Here is a 27285-nt window from a genome sequence, read left to right as displayed (position 1 = left end):
TCCCCAAGATTTCCAGGGAGAAAAAAAAAAAGGGACAAGACAGCTGTCTGGAGACAGGCACTGCTACTGTATGCATTGCTATCAATCACCTCCTGACTAAAGAGCAGCCTCAATTGGGAACTCAGCAGGTCCAGAGGGCAGCATGAACTTCGGCTCAGACACACGCTAAGATCTGCTCCATGAAAAGATGGTTCCTTTTCCTCACCAGCCCTCCAGCCTGACCCGAGTCTTTGTCAGCTCAGATTTTTCAGGTAAATAAGCTGAAATGTCCTGAAGTTGCTAAATGCACCAGGTGCTCTCTCCATGAATTTGCAAGCTGTTACACCGTGGTGACACTGCTGTGCTCAGGAGCAAAGCCTGTAGCTTCATTTGTGAGCTGTACTTCGCATACAGCTTTATTCTGTCACAGAGAGAGCAGCTTGAACACTAATTAGAAAAGCAGGTTTTGCAGCACTGCTCTTCTGTCTTCTCAGAATTCACACTCCTTCCTCAGTCCTGTCACCCCATTATTTTCATGCACATTCTACACTGTAGCCCTCTCTATCTTATTGAAGGACCTGGCTGGGCAGGGCCAGCTCAGATCATTATGAACTGTACATCACATAAAACACAACGACGGGAGCTCTCAGGCCCACCACACTCATGTTCTAAAATGATTTTCATCTCTGCCCTCTTTGGACAAGTTTAATAGACACAGAAGTGCTGGCCAGGCTGTTTTTCTTTGTGCCTTCTTACTTGGAAGCGATTGGGAAGCTGTGCCAGCAGTACCTCAGCTGGGTCAGCATCTGTCCCTACCCCTTCTCATTCAGTTGTGTGGACTTCTCCACCTACCTGGGCAGCCCCTCCACACAAGGCTCACTGGATTCCTCAAAGGTAGGATTAGCCCTGGTGATGGCTACAGCCCAAGAAAACATATAATCATCCATCTGTTATGAACGAGATCCAAATAATAGTAGTATAAATAAACAGAGCAGGGAGACAGTACGTATTTCTCTAGAAATACCATTTTGCCCATGAGTTTACACAAAGGCAGAATAAAGGCCTATTTGCCTTTGTGCTCAGTCATGCACCAGTCCCACTTGCAATTGCTTCAACAAATGAGAATAGAGAAAGTGGGTCATTTTGTCGCCAGGACAACAAAAGCACACACTGACCTAGATATGTCTGAGGGAACCTAATCTTGCTGTTGGCACAGATTAAGGAGTTCAGGCAGTGTTGGGCGTTTCCAGTTGGGGAAGCACAGCATATTAACAATCTCAAATTGTTTCTTTTTTTGTCTGCAGCATCAGGAACAGATTTCCCTCTTTGTGTCTCGCAGCAGGCATCACAGTGATGGCACTTAGTTCTGATTACCAGCTGCTGGTGGCAGGTTCCCAGCATGGCTCAATGCTAGTCTGGAACATGGAAGTTATTGAGATGCTGCACACCCTCCCTGGGCACTCTGGTGAGCATTCTTCATTTTTTACGGTTGGAGAGCTTCTTTCACGTCTGAAAAGAGCTTCAACAGCTTGGCCATCACCTCCTAGCCATCAGCATCCTGCCAATCGCTGAAAGCACCAAGAATCCCTTGATTTGTTAATCCTCCTCTCTTAATTTATAGCTGAGGTGAGGTGTGTGAAAGCATTTGGAAAAGGAACCTGCGCTGTCTCAGTTGCCGTGGATCACAATCTGTACATCTGGAGTTTGATTTCCAGCAGAGTAAAGTCTGTTATCCAAGACAAACATACTGAACAGCAGCCCTCCCATCACCTTTATGTGGATGAGTGGCACATGATTGTGTATTCTTCTGCAGACACAAAGATATGGCCCTTCTTTAAATGTGCTGAAGGAACAAGCACTTTAGGAGCTACAGCCACAGTAACGGAGGTTGTGCACACAAAAGGTAGCTTAGTCCTCCCTACTCCTGTCTCTTCTACCACCTCTTCATTAGGTCAATGCTTAGCACCTGGAGACAGCAGCTCATGAAAGAAAGCAAGTGGGTCCAGTGTCTCCAGATGCTTCACACATTCCTTTTAAAATAACCCTGAGCAACTGCCCAATATTTGCCTTGCAGTGTTAGGACCAGCATATTTTTCTTTGGCTTTGCTTATGTCTCAGTACAAATTAGTCAAGCTATATTGTTTCACCTCTTTAATAGGACTACATTGGTAGGCAAGTATGATGGTATTAACAGTAAATTACTGCCCTAAGCTGTCAGGAGGAGCCAATCAACAGGATTTATGGCACTCCAAGTCCAAGGTCTCTATGAGACATCATCTATGGTGTCCTGAGGAGAAACAGAGAGTACGGCTTATCAGTTCCCCTCTCCCTCTCACGTAGCAGCAGCGATCCAATTCAACAGAGTTCCGTTGTCTGCTGAGAAGGGAAGCAGAGGAAGTGCCTTAAGGGAAGCCCAAAGCCGGGGACGCGCTTCAAGCCCTTTGCTCTGTGCCTGGCCCTGCAGGCGGTGCAGTGCGTGCACATCTCGGGGCTGGGTCACAGCATCTGTGAGAGGTTCTGCTGAACCTCAGAGCCACTCCTCAGCACTGAGTGCAGAGAGAGGGACGGGAAGAACCGCAGCACACAGCAGTGTGACCACGGCAACCCTTCTGGGAGCCTGGTTTGTACCAGCAAGCTGTCCCACGGCTGTAAAATAAACTCAAACGGCACAAACGGCCGCTGCCGTCCCGTCCTGCCTCAGAACGACGCGCTTCATCCACAACACCCGCAGGTCCCGCACTGCGCCGCTGCCACGTACCGCAGAACGAGCGCGTAAAAAAACAGCCAAAACGAATAAAAACGGCGTTTGAGCCAAAATGCCACAGCGGGCGCCGGAGCCCCGTTCGCGCCCTGTAATCGCAGCCCAACATGAGCGGCCACCGCGAGGGCCTCAGGCTCCCGTCCCCGACGTTTCCCGCCGATCCCCGGCGCGGTGCCGCACCGCTCAGCCCCCGCAGCCCCGTCCGTCGCTCGGCCCCATTCGGGGCTCACCGCCGCCGGAGGCGCCGCTCCCGCCGGGCCGCTCGAAGGACCGGAAGCGGCGCGCGGTGCGGGCGGCGCCGCCGACGGCGGCCGCGAAGGTTCCGCTCCGGGCCGGGCCGGGCCGCGGCGCCGTGCGCGCTGACGCAGACGCTCCGCACGCGCTGACGGGGGGCGCGCGGCGGCGGCGGCGGTTCCCAACATGGCGGCGGGGGGCGGCGGCGGCGGCGGCCGGGGGGGCAGCGCCCCGCGCTGGGGTGGCGGCGGCGGCGGCCGGGCCGCGGCGCAGGAGAAGCTGCCGGTGCACGTGAGTGCGGAGCGCGGCCCGCCGGGATTCGTCCCCGTCCCCGCGGAGGGCGGCGGAGAGCGGCCCTGCCCGCCCCGCCCCGGCCCTTTGCCGAACCCGCCCCCGGGGCCGCGGGGCGCCCCCGCCTTCCTCCCCCGTTCCCCGGCCCCGTTACCGCGGCCCCCCGGCCCTCCATCCGTCCCCTCAGCCCCCCCCGGCACCGCGCCGTTCCCCCGGGATCTGTCCCGTCTCCCCGGTGCTCTCGTCGCGGTGTCAGCTGTGGGGCCCCGCCGCGCCCCGGCCCTCAGCAGCGTCCCGCCCGCAGGTGGAGGATGCGCTCTCCTACCTGGACCAGGTGAAGATCCGCTTCGGCAGCGACCCGGCCACCTACAACGGCTTCCTGGAGATCATGAAGGAGTTCAAAAGCCAGAGGTAACGCCCGGCCCGGGGCCGTCTCTGCCCTGGGGGCTTCCCCAGCCTTCACCCCGAGGTTCTGCTGTCCCTGCTGGCCCAGTTACACGCTGGAGATGAGGGAGGAGGCGTTCATCCCGCTGCTGCCCGCTTCCTTGTTTACCAGAGCAGAAATCCACGGGGAAAGAACGATCTGTTTTTTTTATAACCCGCTCTGAAACACAGATCTGGAAAAACAGATGAAGACTTTTGTTGCTGAGAGCTCTCAGCCCTTGTGTGGTGCCCACTTTGGGCAACCTGTACATTCTTCTCTCTGGAGAACACTCCCAGTGGGAGGCTGCAGTGGGTGGTGGTCCTTCCCTCTGCCTGGGCCTGTTCCTAGGTCTGAAGTTCCCAGACTTTCTTGTTGAGAATGCTATCTGTGAGAAGCCACATGCTTCACCTACCTCTGTACTTTTCTGGGCTTGAGTTGTATTTCTGATGTAGGCACAAGTAACAAATTCTTCTCGATTTTAGCATTGACACACCTGGAGTCATCCGACGCGTTTCACAGCTGTTCCATGAACACCCCGACCTCATTGTAGGATTCAATGCTTTCCTCCCTCTGGGATACAGAATAGAAATTCCAAAGAATGGGAAGTTAAGTATACAGTCACCACTGACTAGTCAGGTAGGTTATAAAGCTCGTAGTACTCCAAATAAATCATGTTAATATATTGCTGTGCACATCTCCTGCTGTATAATCAATAGATATCAAGATGTTACAATCACAAAATAAACAAGAGAGTTAGGCGAAGTGGACTATGATAACAAGAGAGAATAAATGGAAGGCTTACCCTTATGCTGAGCTCACCACAAAACACCAGAAGGAGGGATCTCCAGACGAGATCCTTCCCCACTGGTAGCCAGCTCTTCAATAGGTCTAGGAGAGGTGCAGCCTGGCTCCACCCCTTCCGGCAGCACAGGTGAATTGCCTTCACCTGTGCTCCTCTGGCTGACTCACGGCTCGCCTCAGGTGATCAATCAGAGGTTCAGGCTGTGACTCAGCAGTTCCCATACACCTGCACAGTTTAGGCTGTGTACATTTGCATGTATTGCACACTGCTAAAGTTCTGACGTAGTTTTTAAGATGTGGTAATGGCTACAGTGTAAATTTGAACATTTATTCTCAAACCAGTTATTAGCTCAGCTTGCACTGGAGCGATGTTCCTGCATGAAGTGCCACTGCAACTCCAAATACTCCCGTCAGATTTGAAAACTGAGATTTTAATTGGCTTGGACTGTTGCACAGACTCTCAATGTCCCTACGTCTAAATAGACATCCTGGGAGAATTGTACTTCCAGTCTTCAGTGAGCAACCGAGAAATGTATTTGGCCTCACACATTGGTTCTCACACTGTGGGCTTACTTTAAACCACCAGTGTGGTTATTATTTGGTTCATTTTTTGTCCATTGCCTGAATGCATGTGAGGTGTTGCCATGCAATTGCCACCATCCTGCAGTGGGAGACATCTGCTGTTGGATAAATATTGGCCTCTTCCTTTTGTTGTTATTGTGTTATGTGTGGTTGTGGAGGCTGAAATAGAGCTATAGCTGAATTCTGCCGATAAAGTTGTGGTTTAATGCTAATTAGTAGCAGTACATCTTTTAGATCTCTCTGTTGCTTACAAATTTTGCTTCTTGGAGCCTCACATTTTAATATGTTTCTTAAAACTGACAGTTCCTCTGAAATAGAACAGTGGTAACAGAAACTACAGCGCACGTTACCTGGTACAACCTCTCAAGTGTGGATAATGCAGGGACAGTCATAAGCAGCAATGAGTCAGATTGTTTACCAAGTCAGATATGGCTTATGGGTTTGTTTTTTAACTCATGGTGTTAATAACGTAGGTAAGGAAATGTATTATCAAATTAAATCTTTTTTCCCCCTTATTTCTTCACGTGGTAATCTCTTTTAGCTAAACAGATTTAAAATATTGATGCTAGGATGGAGTTGCACCTGTGTTTCAGCACGAGTCACTGTCTTGTATGTCTTATGCCACTAGGTGCCCTCAGAGGCTGTTCCCACTGCTCTCCCTGGCAGCGGGCTGTTGTTGCATTACTCACAGGAGAATTCACACAACCACAGTGACTGCACCGAGGAGTTCAGGCATCAGCTTCCATACAAAGAAGACAAATCCCAAATTCCTTTGGAGTCTGATTCTGTAGAGTTCAATAATGCCATCAGTTACGTGAATAAGATCAAAACTCGCTTCCTTGACCACCCAGAAATTTACAGATCCTTTTTAGAAATTCTTCATACTTACCAGGTAAAAAGCCTTCAAAGTAAGGTAGATTGTGGGTTTGTGGTGTGGCTGCTTGAACAGCTATCAAATGAAACGTCAGGCTTTGTCCAACAGCTGCCTCAAAGATATTCATATGAAATGACAGAAGTGTGAAAACTGTTGAACGTCCTGGGCACTGAGGTGCTAAGGGGTTGTATGTGGATCTGTCTTCACTGACTTTCAGCTGATGTTGTGATATCCTGTGTGATAGAAGCCTTGGACTGTCTGATAGTTATGTGAAGTTCGTGTTGCTTTTTTTTTTTTTTTTGCTGCTGTGAGTTTTGTGTTTGTATCTGTTTAACATCTGGGCTTATCTTTTCAGAAAGAACAGCTTAACACTAAAGGTCGACCCTTCCGGGGCATGTCAGAGGAAGAAGTGTTTACTGAAGTAGCAAATCTGTTCAGAGGACAGGAGGATCTGCTGTCTGAGTTTGGACAGTTTCTTCCAGAGGCTAAAAGGTCTTTGGTATGTGTATGCTTAAAGCAAGGAGAATATTTAATGCTGCCTGTTTATATGTAGAATGCATTACAGAAAAACACACAGCCAGTAGATGAAATTCACTTCTCTTCACTGCTTGGAATTTCGCAAAACAGGTCACTTAATTACATGCTCTCTGTTCAGATAAGCAGGATATTTGTACAGACTGAGGAGAGAGCATTGAAACAATTATTCATTTTCTTCAGTTCACAGGAAATGGACCATGTGAAGTGAACAGTGTCCAGAAAACTGAGCATGAAAAGAATCTTGAACACAGCAAAAAGCGATCCAGACCACTGCTGTTGCGTCCTGTTTCTGGCCCAGCAAAGGTATCTCTCTGCAAGTGACCTCACATTACTCATTTTGTTTATGTAATTCCTTGGGTGAAGTTGTAATGAGTGGTGACTTTGAAGTACGTAGGTTAGGTACAAGGAAAAAAAAAATCAAAACTATTTTATAAGTAATAATCTGCAAGGAAAGCAATTTTCAGAATTCTAAAATGTATACGGTGGCATGTTGTATACGAGTATCAAGCCCTTAGATGCAGAATATTGGTCCCAGAAGGGCAAATTCATTGCTTCTTTAAAGGAACCTGTGGAATTGTTCCTGAAGCGATCCTCCTCCTTAGCCAGGAGCCATCTGATAGAAATTGCTGTGGAGGACTTGACACAGCAATGCTAGATTGCTCTTTGGGAAATAACGATGATCAGTCTTTGCAGAGAGCTGTTCTGTGTCAGCAAAGTGGAGTTTGATAGCATTTGAATGACATATATATATATAATTGTTCTTTTAACAGAAGAAAATGAAACTGAGAGGTACCAAAGATCTGTCAGTAGCAACAGTGGGAAAATATGGAACGCTGCAGGAGTTTTCATTCTTTGACAAGGTCAGTGCTTGGCCCGTTCTCACACTGTGGGCTTACTTTAAACCAGTGTGGTTATTATTTGGTTCATTTTTTATTTAATCTGTGCGTCAGCACTTAGCAATTGCCTGACTTCAAGTGGCAGAGGGAGGGCAGACCGAGAAAAAAGAAAATAGATGGGTTTGGAAGAGTGGAAGCTGATCATTAACCTTTTCCTGAATGCTTGTCTCTAACACGGATGTTTTTCTGTGCTTTTCAGCAGTATTTCCTCATAGTAACTATATGTAGCCACTGAACTATTGTTTGAAACTGAGACTGTTGGGGAACGTTCTCTTTTTATGTTGCAATGCAAATAGAGGTTGGTCTCCTGTGGTTCAGACTCCTTAGAATATGAACAGTAATTAAAAGTGGCATCCACGTGGTTTGGTGATTTCTTTCCAAACTGTCTGTAGGTGCGCAGAGTGCTCAAAAGTCAGGAAGTCTACGAAAATTTTCTCCGTTGCATTGCTCTCTTCAACCAGGAGTTGGTCTCTGGCTCTGAGCTGCTCCAGCTAGTTACGCCATTTTTAGGGTGAGTTACTGATTGCCATCTCTGCTGCATTGGCCTTTTTTAGCCTTGCTCTGTTAATTTTTGGTAGGCGCTGTGAACTTTGTCACTGAAGCTTTGAATTCAACATCAGAAATACCTTCTAGGTAGCATGCCAGCAATGCAGAGCTAATTCACAAAGAGAAATAGTAAAACTGGAATCGTTAACATATCTACACAGCTCTTGAGGAGCATTTTGGGAAGGAGTTTATTTAGATTTCTCACTTTTATGATGAGTATTAGCCACCCTAAAACCATCAGAATGAAATAACGCAGGTCATGCTTATTTGTGTTTTTGAAGGAAATTTCCAGAGCTGTTTGCACAGTTCAAGTCCTTCCTTGGTGTGAAAGAGCTTTCGTTTGCTTCTCCACTGAGTGACCGATCTGGGGATGGAATGAGCCGGGAAATAGATTATGCTTCCTGCAAACGCATTGGATCGAGTTACCGTGCCCTCCCAAAAACCTACCAGCAGCCAAAGTGCAGTGGAAGAACAGCCATTTGCAAGGAGGTACTTTGGGATCATCCACTAAATCCCTGTACAAACATTGTGCTTATGTAACTTGAAATGGGGCAGGCAGTAGTACAGCTGCTGCACGTGGATTCCTCCCTCTAACTCTGACTGTCCCTCTTCAGTATCAGTTATTCATCCAATCCATTGAAATAAGAGTACCCACATTCAGCTCACTCGGTTTATCTAAACACATCTCGTCACTTCTTTCAGTTTAATCTCATTTGAGTGTGTGTGCATACGCTATTTGTATAGATAGAAAAGAGCATTGAAGGACAGAAGTTATTTCTCTAGCAGTGGACTAACTTGTGGAAGCAGTGTTTCTCCTGAAAGAGCACTGTGAGCCAATGTTGTAGGCACTGCTGTCCCTGGGAGCAGACATCTACTCCCACTGCTCCCTGTTGTCCCCTTTGCTGCAATGATCTCTGCTTTGAGAGAAGATAGTGAAGCTGCTTCTGAACTCTGATGCATTTCTACACAGACCTTGAATTATTTAGGAGTAGTCATGACAGTGTTAGCTAGGCTGAAACTTCCAGGAGAAACTCAAGGAAGAGCTGTGCAAGAATCAAACAGCGCAGTATCAGAGCTCCTTGAACAGCTCTGGGCTCCTAAGGCATTGTTCAGTGTCATATGTTTGCACTCTTGCAGGTGTTAAATGATACCTGGGTTTCATTTCCATCCTGGTCTGAAGACTCAACTTTTGTCAGCTCCAAGAAGACTCCTTATGAGGAACAGTTGCACCGCTGTGAGGATGAGCGGTTTGAGGTACCTCTGCTGCTGAGCTTCCATTCTCCCTTCTCAGAAAACAAAACTTTTAGCTGTTGAGGATTTTTACTGAACTGATCATTGGCCAAATACTGAAAGTTTGATTAGTGCTCATTAGTTTGAGCTGGAGTTTGGTGTTTTCCCACTCGCTTAGAGTCTAATAGTTCTTTTAGGCATGAGTCCAGTTCTGGAAAGCATGTTGCCTTTGGAGAACTGGCGCAGGTCTGTTTTCCAGTAAGAAGCCTTGCTGATGCTTCTTAGCTCCACCCAGCGGGCAGCAGACCTGAGCTCAACTCCATTTTCCTGCTGTCAGCATTCTTAAACTGTGTCTTTGTGGACTCTTTAACAGCTGGATGTTGTCTTGGAGACCAATTTAGCCACAATACGTGTGCTGGAGAGTGTGCAGAAAAAGCTTTCTCGTCTCACTCAAGAGGATCAGGAAAAATTTCGGCTGGATGATTGCTTGGGAGGAACATCAGAAGTGATCCAGCGCAGAGCCATCTATCGCATCTATGGTGATAAAGCACCAGAGATCATTGAAAGTCTGAAGAAAAACCCAGTTACTGCAGTTCCAGTTGTTCTTAAGAGGTAATTCCCATTCTCCCACGCTCACCTGGGATCTTTAAGAAACAGGATTGTAAAGGTCGTTTTTATGTGTATTTTTTCCTTTTTTTTCCCAATTAGTAACTTGGTTTTTACTTCTTAGATTATAATGTACAGAAATAGGAAATAAAGTAGATCTTGTTTACTTCTGAAGTGACAAATGTTTTAGCAGCTCATTGGAAGTATCTAAAATATTTCAGTAGCTTACTGAAAATGCTTCTCTCTGTAGTTAGATTTCTTGGACTGTGCTTAAAAAACAAACAAACAAACATTTTTTAGGTTGGTTTGGGAGTGAAGTGTGAGTTTTAACTTGTACTGCTGGTAGCTGGTTTGATGTTTCTGAGTACTTCAGCCATCTATTTTTTAACTAAAAAAATTCTCTTTGCAATGCTGAAAGGTTCTGTGCGATGATCCTCCAGTGAAAGGTCAAGGTGTTGGAAATTGTTGTAGTTTTCTGGTCTTCCTCCCAAGCATTTTTAAACAACTGCTTCCTGTAGACACTGTTAGAAGGGATAGCTTATCTGCAGTGATGGTGCTTTTATGTATGTCTTTTCAAACTAACATAGATTGTACATTTATGCAGATTGAAAGCAAAAGAGGAGGAGTGGCGGGAGGCCCAGCAGGGCTTCAACAAAATTTGGCGTGAGCAGTATGAGAAAGCCTACCTGAAGTCCCTTGACCACCAGGCTGTCAACTTCAAACAAAATGACACCAAGGCTTTGCGCTCCAAGAGCTTGTTGAATGAAATTGAGAGTGTCTATGATGAGGTATGTATGTTAGCAAATAATTAATTCTGTTTGTTGTTCATTTATGCCATTTTCTAAAGGTTTGCTCCATGCCTGGGATCAGCTTGAGGTGCTCTGAAGAGTTCTCAGTCAAAAATGGCTGTCCCAAGCAGAGTGTTAATCCTGGCTTATTTCTTCTGGTAGGAGTGGCTCTTGAGCATGCAGTGGAAGCATCTTTATCTATTTGTCTCTTGATTACAGCATCAGGAGCAGCATTCAGAGGGGAGAAGTTCATCCACAAATGAGCCTCATCTTATCTTTATCTATGAAGATAAGCAGATTTTGGAAGACGCAGCATCTCTTATCAGCTATTATGTAAAACGTCAGCCTACCATCCAAAAGGAGGATCAAGCAACCATTCGGCAGATAGTGCACCACTTCATACCTGAGCTGTTTTTCTCTCAGCCCCCTGAACACAGTATTTCTGAAGAATCAACAGATGAAGACAGAGAAAACCATCAGGGGCAGAACCTGGATACTCCAGAGCTACGGAAAAAGCATGTGCCTGGGCCTCCAAGCAGTCCTTTGGAGACAAAAGCAACCTTCTGTGATGTTACAGCTGCTGAGCCCCATAACACTCTGGATGATGTTTACAGTCTGTTCTTTGTCAATAATAATTGGTATTTCTTCCTCCGCCTTCATCAGACTCTGTGCTCGAGGCTCCTAAAGATTTATCGTCAAGCGCAGAAGCAGCTCCTAGAATATCGGACTGAAAAAGAGAGGGAGAAGCTCCTTTGTGAGGGGAGAAAAGAAAAGACCAATGATCCAGCCATGGAGCTCAGACTGAAGCAACCAAGTAAGAATACGCTCTGACGTGGTGCATTGTTAATGTTCTGGTTGTATGTGTCTGGGGAACTGAGAGCAGCAGGCAGGGAATGTAGAGGTCCAAACCTCTGCTCTGTTTGCAGTTCATGGATACGGCTGATTTGACAGGACAGCTTGTTTGTCATTTGTCCTTTTGAGTGCTTTCATGCATAGTTCAGAAAATCTTCCCAAGCTTCCCAAGCAAGTGCACAGCTGTCAAATGTTCCCAAAGTGTCTTGTATTGAAGTGTTATTTAGTTTTAAAATGTGAATAGCTCTCTGGTGAAACAGTTCACCACTCAAAGCATGGCAGAAGAGCTTGAGGAAAAACTGTTTCAGTCTGTCAGCACTCTTAGAGAACTCTGCAAAGGTGTTCCAGCGCTGAATGTCATGGCTCTCCAGCAGTGCTGTCCTGTACACCTCCTGACTTCACTCTGCCTCTTGCATGTAGTAAGTGACTGCCCTTTTCCTCTGACCAGGTGAAGTGGAACTGGAGGAGTACTACCCTGCGTTCCTGGATATGGTGAGGAGCCTGCTGGATGGGAACATTGACCCAACGCAGTACGAGGACACGCTGAGGGAGATGTTCACCATCCACGCCTACATTGGCTTTACTATGGACAAACTGGTGCAGAATATTGTCCGCCAGGTAACTAGTTTGATGACTCTGCTCTGTGGGGGACAGCACGTTTCCCTTCTATGGACAAATAGCTTTCTCACAGCACCTGTAATGCAAGAACGCATAAAACTTTCAGCAAATATATAGAAGTTAAATTTGTGGTGGAAAGGGCTTAATAAAAGTTCAGCGAGATAGTTCAGTACCAAGTACAGTACAGGGACCACCTCAGGGGACTGACTCTTCCTGGCCTTTTCCAACACTTCTTCAGTTGCAGAGTTCAAAATTCTGCCATTTCCAAGATAAATCAAAGGCTAAAGAAAGGCTCTGTCCTTTCTATGCAATATCTGTCTTCTAATTGTAGGGTTGTTGTTTTTGTGAAGTTTTTGGTTTTTTTTTTTTTGTAAAGTTAGGCACTTTAGCTCCTTACTCTCTTTTTTTTCCTTATATTGTAAAGTAATGAAAGGGGAAATAAAGGGCATAAAGTCTCTGGAGTTAAAACTTTGATACTTTGTGTGGTGCTATGCTGAGTTTTGTATTCCTTTCATAACACGCTGAAGTCTTGGCCCAGACTTGTTAACTGAATTCTCTTGTTTTTAATGGAAGCTTCACCATTTAGTGAGCGACGACATCTGCTTGAAGGTTGTTGAGCTCTACCTGAACGAGAGGAAGCGAGGTGCTGCTGGAGGTAACCTGTCCTCTAGGTGTGTCCGGGCAGCAAAGGAAACCAGTTATCAGTGGAAGGCTGAACGTTGCATGGCAGATGAGAACTGTTTCAAGGTGAGAACCTGCTGCCAGGAAATTTCATAAAGTGACTGTGCCACTTCACCTGGGAGAAGTGGGTTTGAAAGCTCCAAGGCCACAATATGGAGAGAGGGGTACCAAAAACAGCACAGGCAGTAAGGTGGCGTTTGACTCACTGAAAAGCCTTGTTGCTTGTGCCTCTCCTGATCATGTATTTGTTGTCCAAATGACTTGTGAATATCCATCACTTTATTGTGGACTCATGTGGCCAACATCTTTCACCTGTCACTTTATTACAGGTAATGTTTCTACAGAGGAAAGGACAGGTGATCATGACCATTGAACTCCTGGATACAGAAGAAACCCAAACAGAAGATCCGGTGGAGGTGCAGGTAATAGTATGGTGACCATGCAGTCTGCTGTACCCAGACAAAGCAGATATCTAAGAATGCTTTCCAACTTTCTTGATCCCAAATATGAATTTTTGCCAGGAGGATAAGCTTATCTGGGAGGGTATGGCCATTGACAGAAACGTGTATATTAATGAAACAGTTCCAACATAAATCATCTTGGGGTTGGGTGAGGTACCAGCAGCTTCTTGAAGAGCATCTGGAAATAAACTAGACCTTTGCAGCAGTGTTTAACTTGAGAGAAATCTTGACTTGAAATTGATCTCTTGCAGCACCTTGCTAACTACATGGAGCAGTACGTTGGGGTAGAAGGAGTTCCAAACAACCAGAATGATGGCTTCTTACTGAAACCAGTTTTTCTGCAGAGGTGAGCTCCCTCCCTCTCCTGAGTCATACCTGGGGCAGCTGGTCCTGCTTCCTCTGACTGTGTGGCAGTGATTGTAGGTGATGTGCAGCACAGGCATTTCTAGGGAAATGCACTCGTCTCTGAGGTCCAGAGGGACTGCTGGAGTTCAGTGCGCTGTGCAAGAATGCTGAAGAAAAAGTTAATGACCGCTGCACTGAGGTGTGTTTATGATGGAGTGGGGCTGCCTAAGCAGTCCTTTCTGGGGGGAATCTGAGGTCTAATTTGTTTGTTTCCATTTCAGTAACTATTTGCTGAGAGTCTGAAAACTAAAACATACAGTTCATACTATGCTGTCGGCTCTACCAGCTTGAGAGAGTGGGTAAACAAGTGTGACAAATGCTTCATGATCTTTGTTTTGTTCTAGAAACCTAAAAAAATTTCGTAAGTGGCAATGTAAGCAAGTGAGAGCTCTGCGGAGTGAGGTGAAGAGCTCCTGGAAGAGGCTGATTGGCGTTGAGAGCGCGTGCAACGTGGACTGCCGGTTCAAACTCAACACCCACAAAATGATGTTCATCATGAACTCGGAGGATTACATGTACAGGCGGGGAGCGCTGTGCCGAGCCAAGCAGGTGCATCTCCTGTTACTCTCAGTAGCTTAGGCAATTGCAGAGGTAGAAGATTTCAGCCAAAAGACAGATATTGGTAGGAAGTCTTTGGCTGAATTTCTGCAAAATCCACCCAGAAGTTACTCCTCTGTGTTGGATGAAACAAGGAAAAGAGATGGGAAACATTCTGCGTTTTAGTTTAGCTCAGCAGTTTTTACTTTGCAAATTTTAAAGGGGAGTTGCAAACATTAAGAAATAGAGACCTTTAAAGGCAGCTGTGTGGCTTTTCTGCTTGTGTTGTGTTGTAGAGCTTGCCTGTTGTGGACATACAAAGAGGTGAAAGTTTTGATTTCCTGCCCAGAAACCTCTCAGTAATTATTTTTTTACATTTCTGCTTTCAGGTACAGCCAATGGTGCTGTTAAAGCACCACCAGCAGTTTGAAGAGTGGCACAACAGATGGCTAGAAGAGAATGTGACCATGGAGGCAATAGATGTTGTTCAAGATTGGCTAATGGGAGACGAAGATGAGGAGATGGTGCCCTGTAAAACAACCTGTGAGACAGTGAATGTCCATGGAGTCCCTGTGAACAGATACAGAGTGCAGTACAGCCGCCGTCCAGCTTCGCCATGAGGAGATTTGTGCCTGGGACTTGCTGGTGAAACACATTTACTCTGAGAATAGTGGTGGGAATGCAATGTATGTATTAATGGTATTTATCCAAACAGCATTTTACTTTGGATTATAACGTATTTTCCATACGGCATAGACTTGTCTCCTTGCAGTGTAATCCTCCAGTCATCATGAAGAGACTTAACAGCTTTAAGGAAGAGGGCTCTTGGCATTGCCACACTTTTTAGTAGTTTCCTAGCTTTAGGCCACTGCTGACCGGCCAATACAGGAAAGCAGAACAAGTGGGCCAGGCTCCTGGCGATCTGCCACTGGTGGCTTTGTTGGACAGGAGTTGGCTGGTGCTTGGCAAATGCTGGCAGCTGCTTCCACTTTGAAAAGTTTAATGTGCCCTATCGTCCTGAATTTGTGCCGTCTTGGAGCCTGCAGAACTCTTCAGTATAACCTCCAAGTGCCAGCGTGGCACTGATTGCCAGCCTTGCTGCAGGCTGCTTCCTTATCTGCGTGTATTAATAAGGCAACAGATGCAGTGTTTGTTACTGGTGCTCTGGTGAGAAAATGTCGAAACTGAGGCAAGGTGAACAGCATACTGACCACTCTGAACTCCTGCTCACCAACTGAGTATTCTGGAGCGTGAACTAAGGGGAAGAAACCCTGTGAGCTGCAGTGCTGGGGAGGAGAGCCGAGGCCCATGGCCCACCTGCCCGCAGAGCCCATCTCACTGCTTTGTGAGATGGTTTGCTTTGTGACCTGCTGCAGACTGCTGTCTCAGATCTGAAGCTGCTTGGAGTGTGTGTGTGGAGAAAAACATCCAGTGCGAGGTCTGCTCTGATTATTTTTGGTATTTTGCATGCTGACTGGCAGCCTCTGGAGACTGCGCACTCTTCCTTGTGTGTGCCCAGACTGCGGTTCTGCTGGGTTGTACCACTTAAATAACGGCAGTAGATGGAGCTCTTGCAGCACAGCGTTTGCTCTGATCTGAAGTTTTGTCCCAGATACGCCGCTGTTCTGCTAGGTCAGCACAGATGCTGTGTTTGCAGTGACACATGGAAGTCTGTAACGGGGAGGATTAGATCCAGCCACAACCGCTGAAGCTTTTCCACCAAACCATCTTTACTTCTACCCAAGTTTTTTTGAATAGAAGCAAAAGAAAACATAACCCAAACCATACAGAAAACTGCACCAACTGACTAAAAAAAAGGAAATTCAGCTCTGTCTGTCCTGCAGCCCCACTGTGACTTTGCTGTTGTTTTTTGGGGCCAAAGGCAAGCACTCTGTCACAGAGCATATGACAGACGTAATGTGTTGAGGCAGATCCAGCCTCCTTCAGCTCAACCTCCCGCTTTTCATGGCTATTAAGGGAGTAACCCCCCAACCTGGATCCTTTTCTTGTGGCTTTGATTTTAGGTTATCCTTTCTGCCAAACCTAAATAGCAGCCTGTAGGATTTGTCCTGGGTTATTTCCACTGTACAGCGTTGGGTTTTGCAATTGTCTCACTTGACCGTAGAAAAATTGGCCTTTGGGGTACATTTAATATGAAACTGTACTGACTCTTTGTCTTTTTTGCAAATTAATCTGCGGGAGGGAATGAAGGAGGCCAGTCTTTGGCATTTGTGGCCACTTGCACAACCACTGCCAGTGCAGAACTTCTCCTCAAGAACTCATGTTCTCATTGTCTGAGTGTCTGTTGAATTCTGTTACTGAAATGAGCTGTGGAGGTTCTTCCCCTGCCCACATAGATATGGGAGAGCGAGGTGGAGAGGGGATTGAGCCCAGTGCAAAGCACAGAATCCCTTTTTCTTCCTGTCAGCTCAACAGAATACGCCTCAGTCCTGTTCACCTCTGCTGTCTTCCAGTGGAGATGATAACTGTGCCAAATTTTATGGTTTTACGATACAGAAAAATGTTTACTAGACAATAGGTTGCAACTTGTGGCTTAAAATGCGTTTGATTCCAGGTGTCCCACAGCGTATGAGGGTAACGCACCTGTGTGCCATCCTGTTCCATCTCCCCATTTTTAAGTGTACTTCAGGTATTTTTAAGCATCCTTATTTTGTAAACTTTAATTTATAATCTTGAATGGATTACAGCAGACTGTGGCCCTTCGTAGTGCTGTTATCTCAAAAACAGTGGTAGCAAATGATGTGAAGAGATGGGATGAGTGGGCAGCACAGGTCTGAGGGTGCTTTGCTGATGTCTGAGAGTTGAAGCTCAGCTGTTGTGTATCTGCAAGCACGACCTCGATTCAAGAGTTTGTTCTTCCATTTTTTTGAAGGATCTTTGCTTTTGGGCTTATTATTGCTTTGCCAGCTCTTTGAATGTAGTTTGTTTTTTATATTTATTTGCACATCCAAGTCAAATAAAATACCGATTTTAAAAGTCTGCAGGTCTCGCTGTTTTAAATGGTTTTAAGATTTAACTGAAGCCTTCTGCTGACCCCCAGACCTGACCGTCCTGCACCTGAAACTGAATTTTCAATGGCAGAAAAATGCAGCTGGAAGGCTGGGTGAATCTGCCCTCCTGCACTTACAAGGAGCTGTGTGCAGCTGTGTGCCAGCCCACTTCCAGCAGGCAGCGAATCTTTAACCTTCTCAGTGTGGTTAAGTGAGCGCGCTGTGATACGAAAGGGAAAGGTTTCCTACATGCACACAGCAGCAGATCCCACATGGGAAGGCAGCACCTCTGGTTCTGCACCCTCTGCTGCCAGGACGGCTGCGGGAACACAGCTGAGCACGGGCGGCCGTAAGGTGGCACAGTTGCTCTGTGTGGGAATAGATTTCAAAAGAAAACAGCCCCCAGAGCCGCTAATGCTCAGCTCTGTGTCGGTTCATTCCTAGCAGCACCTTTGGCACGAGAGGTGTGCAAAAGCGAGCTCCGGGCCCAGCCTCAGCTGCTCGTGTGCTCTGCACAACAGCCCTTGGAGCGCACGATTCCAGTTCCGAAATCCATCAGCACATCTGCTCCAGGTTAAGGCAGTACAACCGCAACCAGGGAAATAACCCCCACCCGGCTTCCCCTCAGCCTCCCCAAATTCCTGGGTAATAATAACATGCAGAACCGCCTTCCCTGGGAGCCCCGCGCAACAAATGGATGTGTGGAGTTTGCAAATTAAGCTGCAGTGCTGTGACCCAGATCTGATAGGAGTTTCCTTTACATCATCCTCAACACTTCCGTTGCCACAACAAAAGGCGATTCCACTTTCTGTGCAGCGCGGCGTTGCTCACAGGGAAACAAACCTCCGTTCTCTCCGTAACAATCCTCTGATGAATAAACGGTATGAATGATTTGATACAAATGATGGTGGTGACGTAGCAGAGGACGCCGTATATTTTACACAAAAGTGTCCTCTTGGAGATGTTGGACTTAACACAAAGAACGGCCCCTGTGCTGCGGGGGAGTGAAAGGCGCTGGGGACTGCACAGCTGACATCGCCACACACAGCTGGAGCTCTCAGCAACACATGGCTTTACAAGATCCTTCACGTTTGCAGGATGGAATAATAAGGAGCGGTTTTATAAATCACATTAAGAATTGCTGAAGGGAGCACTTGAACAGTGGAGAAAGGAGAGGAGGGTGAGCTGGTGGCTGGTGAGGGCAGGAGGTGCCCCATGCACGAGGGCAGCCCCTGTGCCACCCACAGCCCCCGTGTGCCACAGCCTGCAAGGACAAACCCAGGCTGAGAGAGCCCTCATTTCTTGCTCAGTGGAGGTTTTCCGTGCTGTGATTTGGAGAAGGCTCCGATGCACAGCCGGTGGCTGGGAAAATCAGCATTGCATTCATGGAAAAAGTGAGGTTTGCTGACAGCGGTGGAAATGCTGCGTGCTGCTGGCTCTGCCCCGAGCTGCTGCCTCTCATTCTGCAGCAGGAACACGAGCTCAGCCCAGGGCAGGATTCAGCTGCACCAGGAGTTCTCTCTTCACACCTGCTGGTTTGCAGCTGAGCTGCTGGAAGAGAGCAGGAATCTGAACCCTGTTAAGAGCATCCAAGTCCCAAAGTCAGATCAGTCAGACCCTAAAGGCACCATGTGGGGCAGGGCAGGTGCTGCCTGCACCTCCCTCACAGCTCTAAAATCCCTCCCCTGTGTTCCAGTCCTACGTGTTCACGGTTCAGGGCAATGGAAGCAAAGAGTGCTTTCTCCCAGGAGATACCTATTGCACAACGAGCAGCTTTAAAACCAAATGTTACCCCACAGGGAAGGGAGCAAATGAGATGTTAACAAGCTGTGACAAACCTCTGGCATGAGAATTTTCAAGCAAGCTGTTCTGCATCTGAAGCAATCACTAAAGATCACACAGCATCTGAAAACTGAAGGATAGAGCAGTGAATAACCTCTCCCTGCTCCACTCCAGAGACCCATCCGTAGGAAGCAGGGCTGTGATTTGCACACTATCTGCACCTGATTATGGCTAATTTTTTGCATACAGAGCATGGAAAGGATCCCAGTTGAGGCATGGAAAATACGTGGCTGCATGAGTCATGTTGTAATGGTTCATAAATCCTGAGAGAATCACAAAAGCAAAACATCCAACATTGCATCTTCCCTATCCCTGCCAGCGGAACCCCACCTCTCGACGCAGGGATGTGGGAATATGGTGAAAGCAAAGGAAATAGGATCATTTTCTCCTTGGAATAGAGGAATCTCATCAAACAGCAGCCAGGCTCAGATTTGCAGTCTTCACAGAAGAGGCCATTCATGAGGCGAAGAAACAGGAATGAACTGCTCCTTAGGATGCCAAACCAAATTTACAATTCCTACCGCCTGGGCTCCAGCTCCATCCTTACCTCATGGAGTGGCAGCCCCAGCACCCCACACTGTGCCCTCATTGCTGGAAGGGGCCCAGAGAGGCAGTGGGAGAGGACTGGGACTTTCCCAATGGTGCTGTGTGAGAGCACAGAACGGCCTTACACTCCCAAAGAGTTGGAGAAGGAGGGACCATGTAGCTCTCCAGAGCCATCAGGGTTGGAACACAGAGCGGTGGGGCTGGAACTTCTCACTTCAGCCATGCTGCCGTTCTACAGCTCTGTGCAGGCTGTGGCAAATGGAGCGCCTGCTCTCCTGGGGGGTGTTGGGTGGAGGCTGCGCATCTCTGGAAAAACACGGCTCTGTGTGGGCACGAGAGGCTGCAGTTCACTGTTATCTGCCCAAGCACACAGAGCACGAGCAGATAACAGTCCCCACGTCAGCCCCTCTCCTGCAGGACGGCTCAGCTTGCCCTGCCTATCGGCGGAAGCAGCACATCTCCATCAGGCCAGGACCTCAGCACTTATCTGTGTGCGTCACAGCACCGGGCGCTGCTTCCTTCAGATGGCCTTTATTTAACCTCTGCAGCAAGAGCAAGGAGGGAGGGAAGCAGGATTAGAAATAAAGAAACAGAACTATGGTGGGCTGAACCCAACATGGGGACTGCGGGGCAGAACCCAAGCCCTGAACTGTCCCCAAAGCCATGGAAGAGCCCTGCACAGCCCCAGGAGCCAGGGAGGCTGCGGCCCTCCAGCACTCCATGGCTGTGTGCGGGGTTGACATCTTCGAAGGCATTGAAGCAGTGTGGGAAAGGACCTCAAGCACTGCACAGTGCTGCTCGGATCCCTCTCAAGCAGAAGGACGCCATTGGATGTGGAGGCCATAGGAGTTTCAATGCAGTTTACACACTAAATCAAATTCAGAGTGTGTCAAATGTGACTGTGTGTTATTTTCAAGAACAGCCCAGAGCAGGGAGGAGACCCAAATGAGTCACTCGAGCTCTGACAAACAATCCCTATGGGTCTGGATGCGTGCGTCCCCCCAACCTCACAGCTGACACTGCAGCTACGTCTCTGCTGGGACCACACTGGCTCTAGGAATGCGTGACAGGATGAGCCTGGTGCTTCCGAGCGTTAAGGACTGCGAGGAGGAAACGCACGAGCACAGTCACTCACACAGCCTTTCCCAGCTGCCTCCTAGCACTGCAGCTCCTGCAGCAGCATGGGGACCTCCAGGAGCGGGCAGTTGGCACCGCGGCTCGCGCTGTGCTGTGCTGCGTGGGGAATGGGCCTGGCAGCACCAGATTATGATGGTGAGTGGGCATCTTTGGGGCAAAAACTGCTTCTTAAAGTACAGGAGGCTTGGGACTTCTAAAACATCCCTGAGAACCTATTTATGAAATATTATTCTGGGTGCTCCAACCCTGGAGGTGCCCAGCGCTGTGGATGGGGGGGGCACCCAGCCCATGGCACGGGGTTGGAACTGTATGATCTTTAAGGTCCCTTCCAACCTGAGCCGTTCCATGATTCCATGATCATGAGAGTGAATGCTCACTGAGATTCATGCATGCTCTACTCGAAACAGGAGGTGATGGAGAATGCTTATGGAAGGGAAATTAAAACCAGTGTAGAACGAAGTGGCAAGAAACAGAAACAGAGCAGTCAAACAGAGCACTTGAAACCAAAACATTCAGCTAAAAATTAAGCTCCCACAGCCACAGCTTTGCACTGGAGTGTCCCTGGATTTTAGGACTCTGAGAGCCAGGCAGAGATATTGTGCCCTGTTCCCCTGATCTTCACAGCAATTGTGAGTGCTGGGAAGCAGAGCACAGAACAGACTTGTCAGTTTGCAGTAAAGCCCCCAATGGTCACTGCTGCACACCCAACTCCATCTCTGCTTTTTCTGCCCATGACCCATCAGCATTTTGCAGAATGGAACCCAACAATAAAATGCAGCGCCTTAGAATTTGGTGTAAGCATCACAAAACCAGCCCGCTTTGTTAACATGTGCAGCAAGTAACAGACTGCATTTACACCAACAGATTACTCTCAGAACAGCACCAGCGAGCAGATAACAACGGCAGAGATCACACCATGCCCCCGAGCCATCCCCGGCGAAAAGGCCACGATAGACAACACGACGTACCTGCTGCTGCACGAGGCCGCTCGCTCCCAGCTGAGCAGTGGGGTCACAGTGCTGCTCATCCCCTCCCTCTACAGCCTCGTCTTCCTGCTGGGGCTGCCCTCCAACGGGCTGGCCCTCTGGGTTTTGGCTACCAGAACTGAGAAGCTGACCTCCACCATCTTCCTGATGAACCTGGCTGCAGCAGACCTGCTGCTCATATCCGTGCTGCCTTTCAAGATAATCTACTACTTCCTTGGGAACAACTGGCCCTTTGGGGAAGGTCTGTGCCGGGTCACCACAGCTTTCTTCTATGGGAACATGTACTGCTCAGTGCTGCTGCTCACGTGCATCAGTGTGGACCGGTACCTGGCAGTGGTGCATCCTTTCTTCTCACGCTCTTTCCGCACCCCTGCCTTCGCTGCCTGGACCTGTGCTGCTGTCTGGCTCTGTGCTGCTGTCATCACTCTGCCCCTGACTCTGCAGCAGCAGTCGTATCCCCTGTACAGAGCCGACATCACTCTGTGCCACGATGTTCTCCCTAGGCAGGAGGATGACGGCTATTACTTCTACTACTTCGTCTGCCTCATCGCCTGCGCTTTCCTCGCTCCTCTGGTGGTGATGCTGTTCAGCTACTGCTCAGTGCTGCAAGCCCTCCTGGGCAGTGGGAAGAGGTACTCCCACTCCATGAAGCTCACCGCTCTCGTGCTGTTCACACTCGTGGCCTTCTACACTCCCAGCAACGTTCTCCTCCTCGTTCATTACTCCAGCTATCAGTGCAAGCTGTACGGCAGTTTGTACATCGGCTACATGGTGAGCCTGGCCGTCAGCACCTGTAACAGCTGTGCTGACCCCTTTGTCTACTACTATGTATCAGAAGATTTCCGGGAGAAGGTGAGGAGCACGTTCTTCAATTGCAGCAAACCTCCCTCCTTACAAACCTCCAAAGAAACACTTCCTCAGAAAAGCTCCAAGGAGTCACTGGTGTAAGTCTCCATCCCAGCTCCCTGCCCCACGGCACTCCCAACTGTGGGGTGGGACAAAGCACTGGGACTTCACGAGTTTCATCCAGAGCAGTGAGGAGCAGTTCCCAGCAGACAAGTCTCAGGAAGAAAGAACCACGTTCTTCTGTCTGCACAGCTAAGATCAAACAACATGTGAGATATGGAGTGCTGAACACATATAGATCTGTGATTGGAACCCTGCATGCAACTTCTCATCTGGTTACACTTGCCAGGGATGCTTCTGTTGTACACCCAGGTCTGCTTTTAATGCGTGCTGTGAGCTGGCTGCTATCTGCCTTCTATTTCATTTTTCTGGCTTCCTTGCTGTCCTTGAACCCATATTCTTTTTACCTAAAACTGAAGGAGAACAGGCACTTGCATAACCAAATTTCTAAACATTTCAAAAATATCAGGAGGCACTTACAAAAAAGGCACCCATTGTCTGAACTAAAACGCTCTGCCCACAGAACACAGAGAACCAGCTTTTGTAGCTATTACATTCCTGGCTTAACCAAGAATCACCACCCCAGTAAAGGTAGCCCACTGTCACAAATGTAAAAACCCAATTCCTTCATCCCTGCTGATGCTAATGACCTCTGGTACCCAAAACTTCTTAAGGCCAAGACTGTATTCTGCCTCTTGAAGGAAAATATTAGAAAAGGAATTGAGAAAACACTCAGGACATTTTTTTTTCCTTTTTTTCGCTTCGTATCACACAACCAAGAGCTTTCTTCTATGAAACAGGTGATCACACTCATTGCTCAACACTGGGTATGCTGCAAACTATTCAAAACACAGCTCAGCTCTGGGCACATCCCAACAAGGAGCAAAGCAGAAAATGGGCAACGAAATTCCTTACAGTTCCTGAATTTGGTGATTCTAATGGTACAGCCACAACTGTGATCTACAGCCAAACAGTCCTACAGCCTACAGTGCGAATAAAGAGACAGAAAAGATTGTTTTAAAATCAGTTTTTAATAAAATATTTACCAGAATCTAAAACAAACCCTTTTCTGGACTCAGAGTTGCTAGGATGTGTGTGTGAACAAAACAAAAATGCTCATAGAACGGTGTGCTCACATGTAAGTGCTGGGGTGGGATGCACCTCAGGTGAAAACTAGTTCCAGTTTTCTAGGTGAAAACTAGAGCCCATCTCCTGTGGGTGCAGCAGAGCACGTGCAGAACATGGCAGCTGCTGCTGGAGAGGCAGCACAGACTGCTGTCACTCCATCAGAAGGAGCAAGCACCGAAAAGCAAAACAGGAAAAGAAACAACAAAATGAGCTGAGGTTTTCCAAATAGGTCATCTGTCAACCATAATGAAAACCAGGTTACCCCAGGTTAAATATCAATTGTCAGTGTTAGCAAAGCAAGTGCTGTCGTTTCCATGATGTTATTCAAGCAAGCTGAACATTCTGAGGGCTTTTTTTTCCTACTGAGGCTGATTAAAAAGAATGGAAAGAGCTAAGACCAAAACACCCAGACAAGAAAGGACAAGGAAGCTATTGCTTTAAAATAAATACCATGGTAACGGTTACTCTGCATAATGTACAGTTACAAATATATAAATATTAATTTCATTGAAAGGATTGCAAGCAGAAAGTCACCAATAATTAGCACTGCTGTTGGCTATTTAGTAACGTAACTTGGTGGAAGCAGAAATCTGTCTCACAAACCCATCAGAGAAAGGAAAGGAGAAGCATCTCTCTAACAGAGGGAGGCACACATTTCTAAGCCACAGCCAACTCAGCCCAAAGCAGCAGCAGCTCTGCTGCCATTCCACCACTGGGTTTGTCTCTTCCTTGGTGACAAATGAACCCATTCTCTCCTAGCTATGAAGAGCAGACAGCCCAATGATTGCCCTGAAACTGCCCCAAAGAACCCACAGAACAAAGCCAGGTTGATGGGCTGGCACCAACAGGAATTATTTAGCTGGTAGTAATATGAAGCTTTCTTGAATCTTGAGTTACTCCATTACGCATAGCAGAGCCTAAGGAAAATGAAGTCAAGTTTAACACTCGGCTGAAACCCTCTGCCTTCATCAGCTCATCCCAGTGGGGACACTGCTGGACTGCCCAAGGATCTACGAGAGCATCAACATGAAATTACCTCAAACATCCTTCTGAACTCATCTGAAGGGATGAGACAGGAAAATGAAACCCAGGAAGGGAAAGAGCACAGGAGGCTGCAGAGCTCAGGGCACAGGTCCCATCTTACCAGGGCAGTTGGTTACACTGACAGAATCACAGTGCCCAAATATCCCGACTCAAAGCACTGAACAGACGCCGAAACCAGCAAACAGTAGGGTTTGTATCGTGCAGCTTTGATAGCCAGGAAAAAAAAAAAAAGAAAAAGAAAAAAATCAACCAAAAATCCCGCTCTCTGCAGCTCATACTGGGTCTGCTGTTTACCCAGGGGATAAATATTGACTCAGGCTGTGTGTACACAATAGCCAGCATCTGCCAGGCCAGTCGCTTACAGGAGATGGAATTGAGTTTAAGGGCATTTTTCTTTACCTGCCAGGCAGGAACGCAGCTGCCAGTGCTTCCATTGCACAGTGTGGACACAGCAAGGACACAACCTGTTAATGTGCACTGAACAGACGTGGCAAAAAACTGCAGAGGAGCAGTGGGTACACACAGGCAGCAGCCACAGCGAGGTTCTGCAGGAGAGCTGAGAGCAGCAGGCAGGCTGCAAACGATGGGGGGAAGGCTCGTACCTTCACAGAGCAGTCCTGAAACTCCAGAGAACTCAGAGAGCCAAACCCTCACAATGTTGTGATGCTCTGCAAATAGCCAGCCTGACACAAAGGAATGGAAATTACTGTAAAGCAATGGAAAGCGCAGCAATAACTGAGCAGCGAGGTGCCAGGCTGCAGCAAGTGAGGGTTTGCTCAAATGCAACAGCAGCGGGCACAGAAATGAAGGAAAGAAGCTGCTTCCCTTCAAAAGGTCTCAGGGATGCAGGGATCTCCAGAAGATCCCCTCACCTCTACTGCCAACCCTTAAGTCAGGGCTGGGAAGGGGGGGTCCTGGCTCCATCCTGAACCTGAGCTCCCCTAGACTGGCCCTGCCTTCCACCAGGTGTTCAATCACTGCTTCAGGCTGTGTCTCAGCATTTCTGCTACAACTACACACCCAAGGTCTGGGGTACCTCCTGTTTTGTCCCTGCGCAGACAGTTTTCTGGAATAAAACTGCCCTTGTTCTGGAATAGAATGTCTGTACTGGGATATATTCTTGTCAGTGTTCCTATGTAAGTAAGGCCTCAAAATGAACAGGGTTGGGCTTTTTCCTGTTTCCATTCACCACGAAACATCTCAAAAGGAATCCCCACCCCACTCTGGGTCCTCCTAACAATAGAAGTGAGAAGATAAAATATTAGCAGTATTTTGCAACAGGCAATTGAATCAAACTCCTCTAAAGAGAACAGTGCTGCTCCAGCCAGAGAGGGAAACCAAAAAGTAATGCACTTCTGGAAACAAAGCTTTTAGTTTTAGTTGTACTGCATTGCTGGTGCAGGTCAGGCTGTGGGGATCTGAACCACCAGCAGCCCCAGGGCCACTGTATGGATGGCCATATCCAGCAAAGGCATCGTGTGGGGGGAGCAGAATTGAAGTGATTGGTGAAGTCAGGCAAGCATTTAAAAGAACTGTGCCTCAGGTCAGCTTTATTTTCATGCCAGAGTTACAAGGAGGAAAGGGGCTGCAGAGCTGAGAAGGCTGCAAGCAGCCCTCACCAGCACATAGTGCAAAATGAAGAGGGCTCATCCACCAGATGCTGTTACAGCTGGCAAACTCCTCACCTGAAGCTTTCCAGCCCTGGATTTCAGTTTTCTCTTGTAAAACAGACCGCCCAACAACATGGATATAATAGTGCAGTTTTTCTTCTTGTGGGACATCATTATGGGTGCAGCAGATTTATAGGCTACAGAAGATTACTAGCCTCTTGCTATGTCATAACTAGCAAAATACACTGATTTTTATTATTATAATTTGAGAGAAAACTTCTCAGCCATCTTTCCTCAAACAGCAGTTTAGCTAAGCACAAGGCCTGGACTTAGCTTCTAAATGTAGCTAGGAAATGGCAGTTGCAGTATCCTGATAATAGAGAAGACACTTGGAAATGGTCTATAGGTTTGAATTCCAGCCCCTATTTTTCTCACCTAGAGGGCACAGCATATCGGCCTTCCATCCTTGGAAGCATTCCTAAGAGGTTGCACAAAAGGCAGAAAAATTGACAGAAGAATAACACTGAGTGTCCCTCTGTGCTCTCCAGTTTTCCCCGGGGGGGCAGAAAAGCTTACACAGTTCTGAGGGCAGCAGGAAGTAGTCATCATTCAGTTTCTGTTCTGCAGCAGGTCATCTGTTGGAACAAACTCATACAGGAGTTGATTCTGAGCCTCTTCTTTTTATTTAAATTATATATTTCTGTTGAAAAGAGAGCATGATGAAAAGAGTCACTTTCCCATTACGTAACTTTATGGCACATCCCTGAGACTGGGGCAGCAAAAAGCTTCAATCTCCCAAGAATGGAGACACCCAGCTATGAAGACTCACACGCTGTCCCAGTGAGATCTCGAGCCTGGTGAACATTTGCTAAAGGGGCTCAGGAGCCACTTCTAAGAAAGCCCATTTTGAGGAACCGGATGCATCTGACCCAACATGAATTGCTGCGCTGTAATTCCCAGGGCAGATTCACA

The 27285-nt window shown here is 47.6% G+C and overlaps 2 protein-coding genes across 2 annotated transcripts; both read left to right on the top strand.

Annotated features, from left to right (window-relative positions):
* Window positions 1-3160: 3160 nt before the first annotated feature.
* On the top strand, window positions 3161-14723 carry SIN3B (SIN3 transcription regulator family member B; the record flags this gene model as incomplete). The annotated part of the gene is made up of 19 exons (XM_079546841.1): window positions 3161-3265; window positions 3570-3676; window positions 4172-4325; window positions 5701-5964; window positions 6302-6445; window positions 6664-6786; window positions 7254-7343; window positions 7772-7890; window positions 8207-8414; window positions 9063-9179; window positions 9529-9767; window positions 10366-10549; window positions 10769-11363; window positions 11850-12019; window positions 12593-12766; window positions 13030-13122; window positions 13413-13507; window positions 13911-14115; window positions 14493-14723. 19 exons carry the CDS (start codon window positions 3161-3163, stop codon window positions 14721-14723), a joined length of 3417 nt encoding a protein of 1138 aa, XP_079402967.1.
* A 5960-nt stretch (window positions 14724-20683) lies between these two features.
* Window positions 20684-22573, top strand: F2RL3 (F2R like thrombin or trypsin receptor 3; the record flags this gene model as incomplete). Its single annotated transcript, XM_079546642.1, has 2 exons — window positions 20684-20774; window positions 21504-22573. The coding sequence occupies 2 exons, from the start codon at window positions 20684-20686 to the stop codon at window positions 22571-22573; spliced, it is 1161 nt and encodes a 386-aa protein (XP_079402768.1).
* Between the last annotated feature and the right edge of the window lie 4712 nt (window positions 22574-27285).

This window comes from Tetrao urogallus (genome assembly GCF_951394365.1).
Source record: "Tetrao urogallus genome assembly, chromosome: 25".
Taxonomy (NCBI): Eukaryota; Metazoa; Chordata; class Aves; order Galliformes; family Phasianidae; genus Tetrao; species Tetrao urogallus.
Note: the sequence above shows the minus strand (reverse complement) of the source record. Positions and strands in the feature narration are given on the sequence as shown.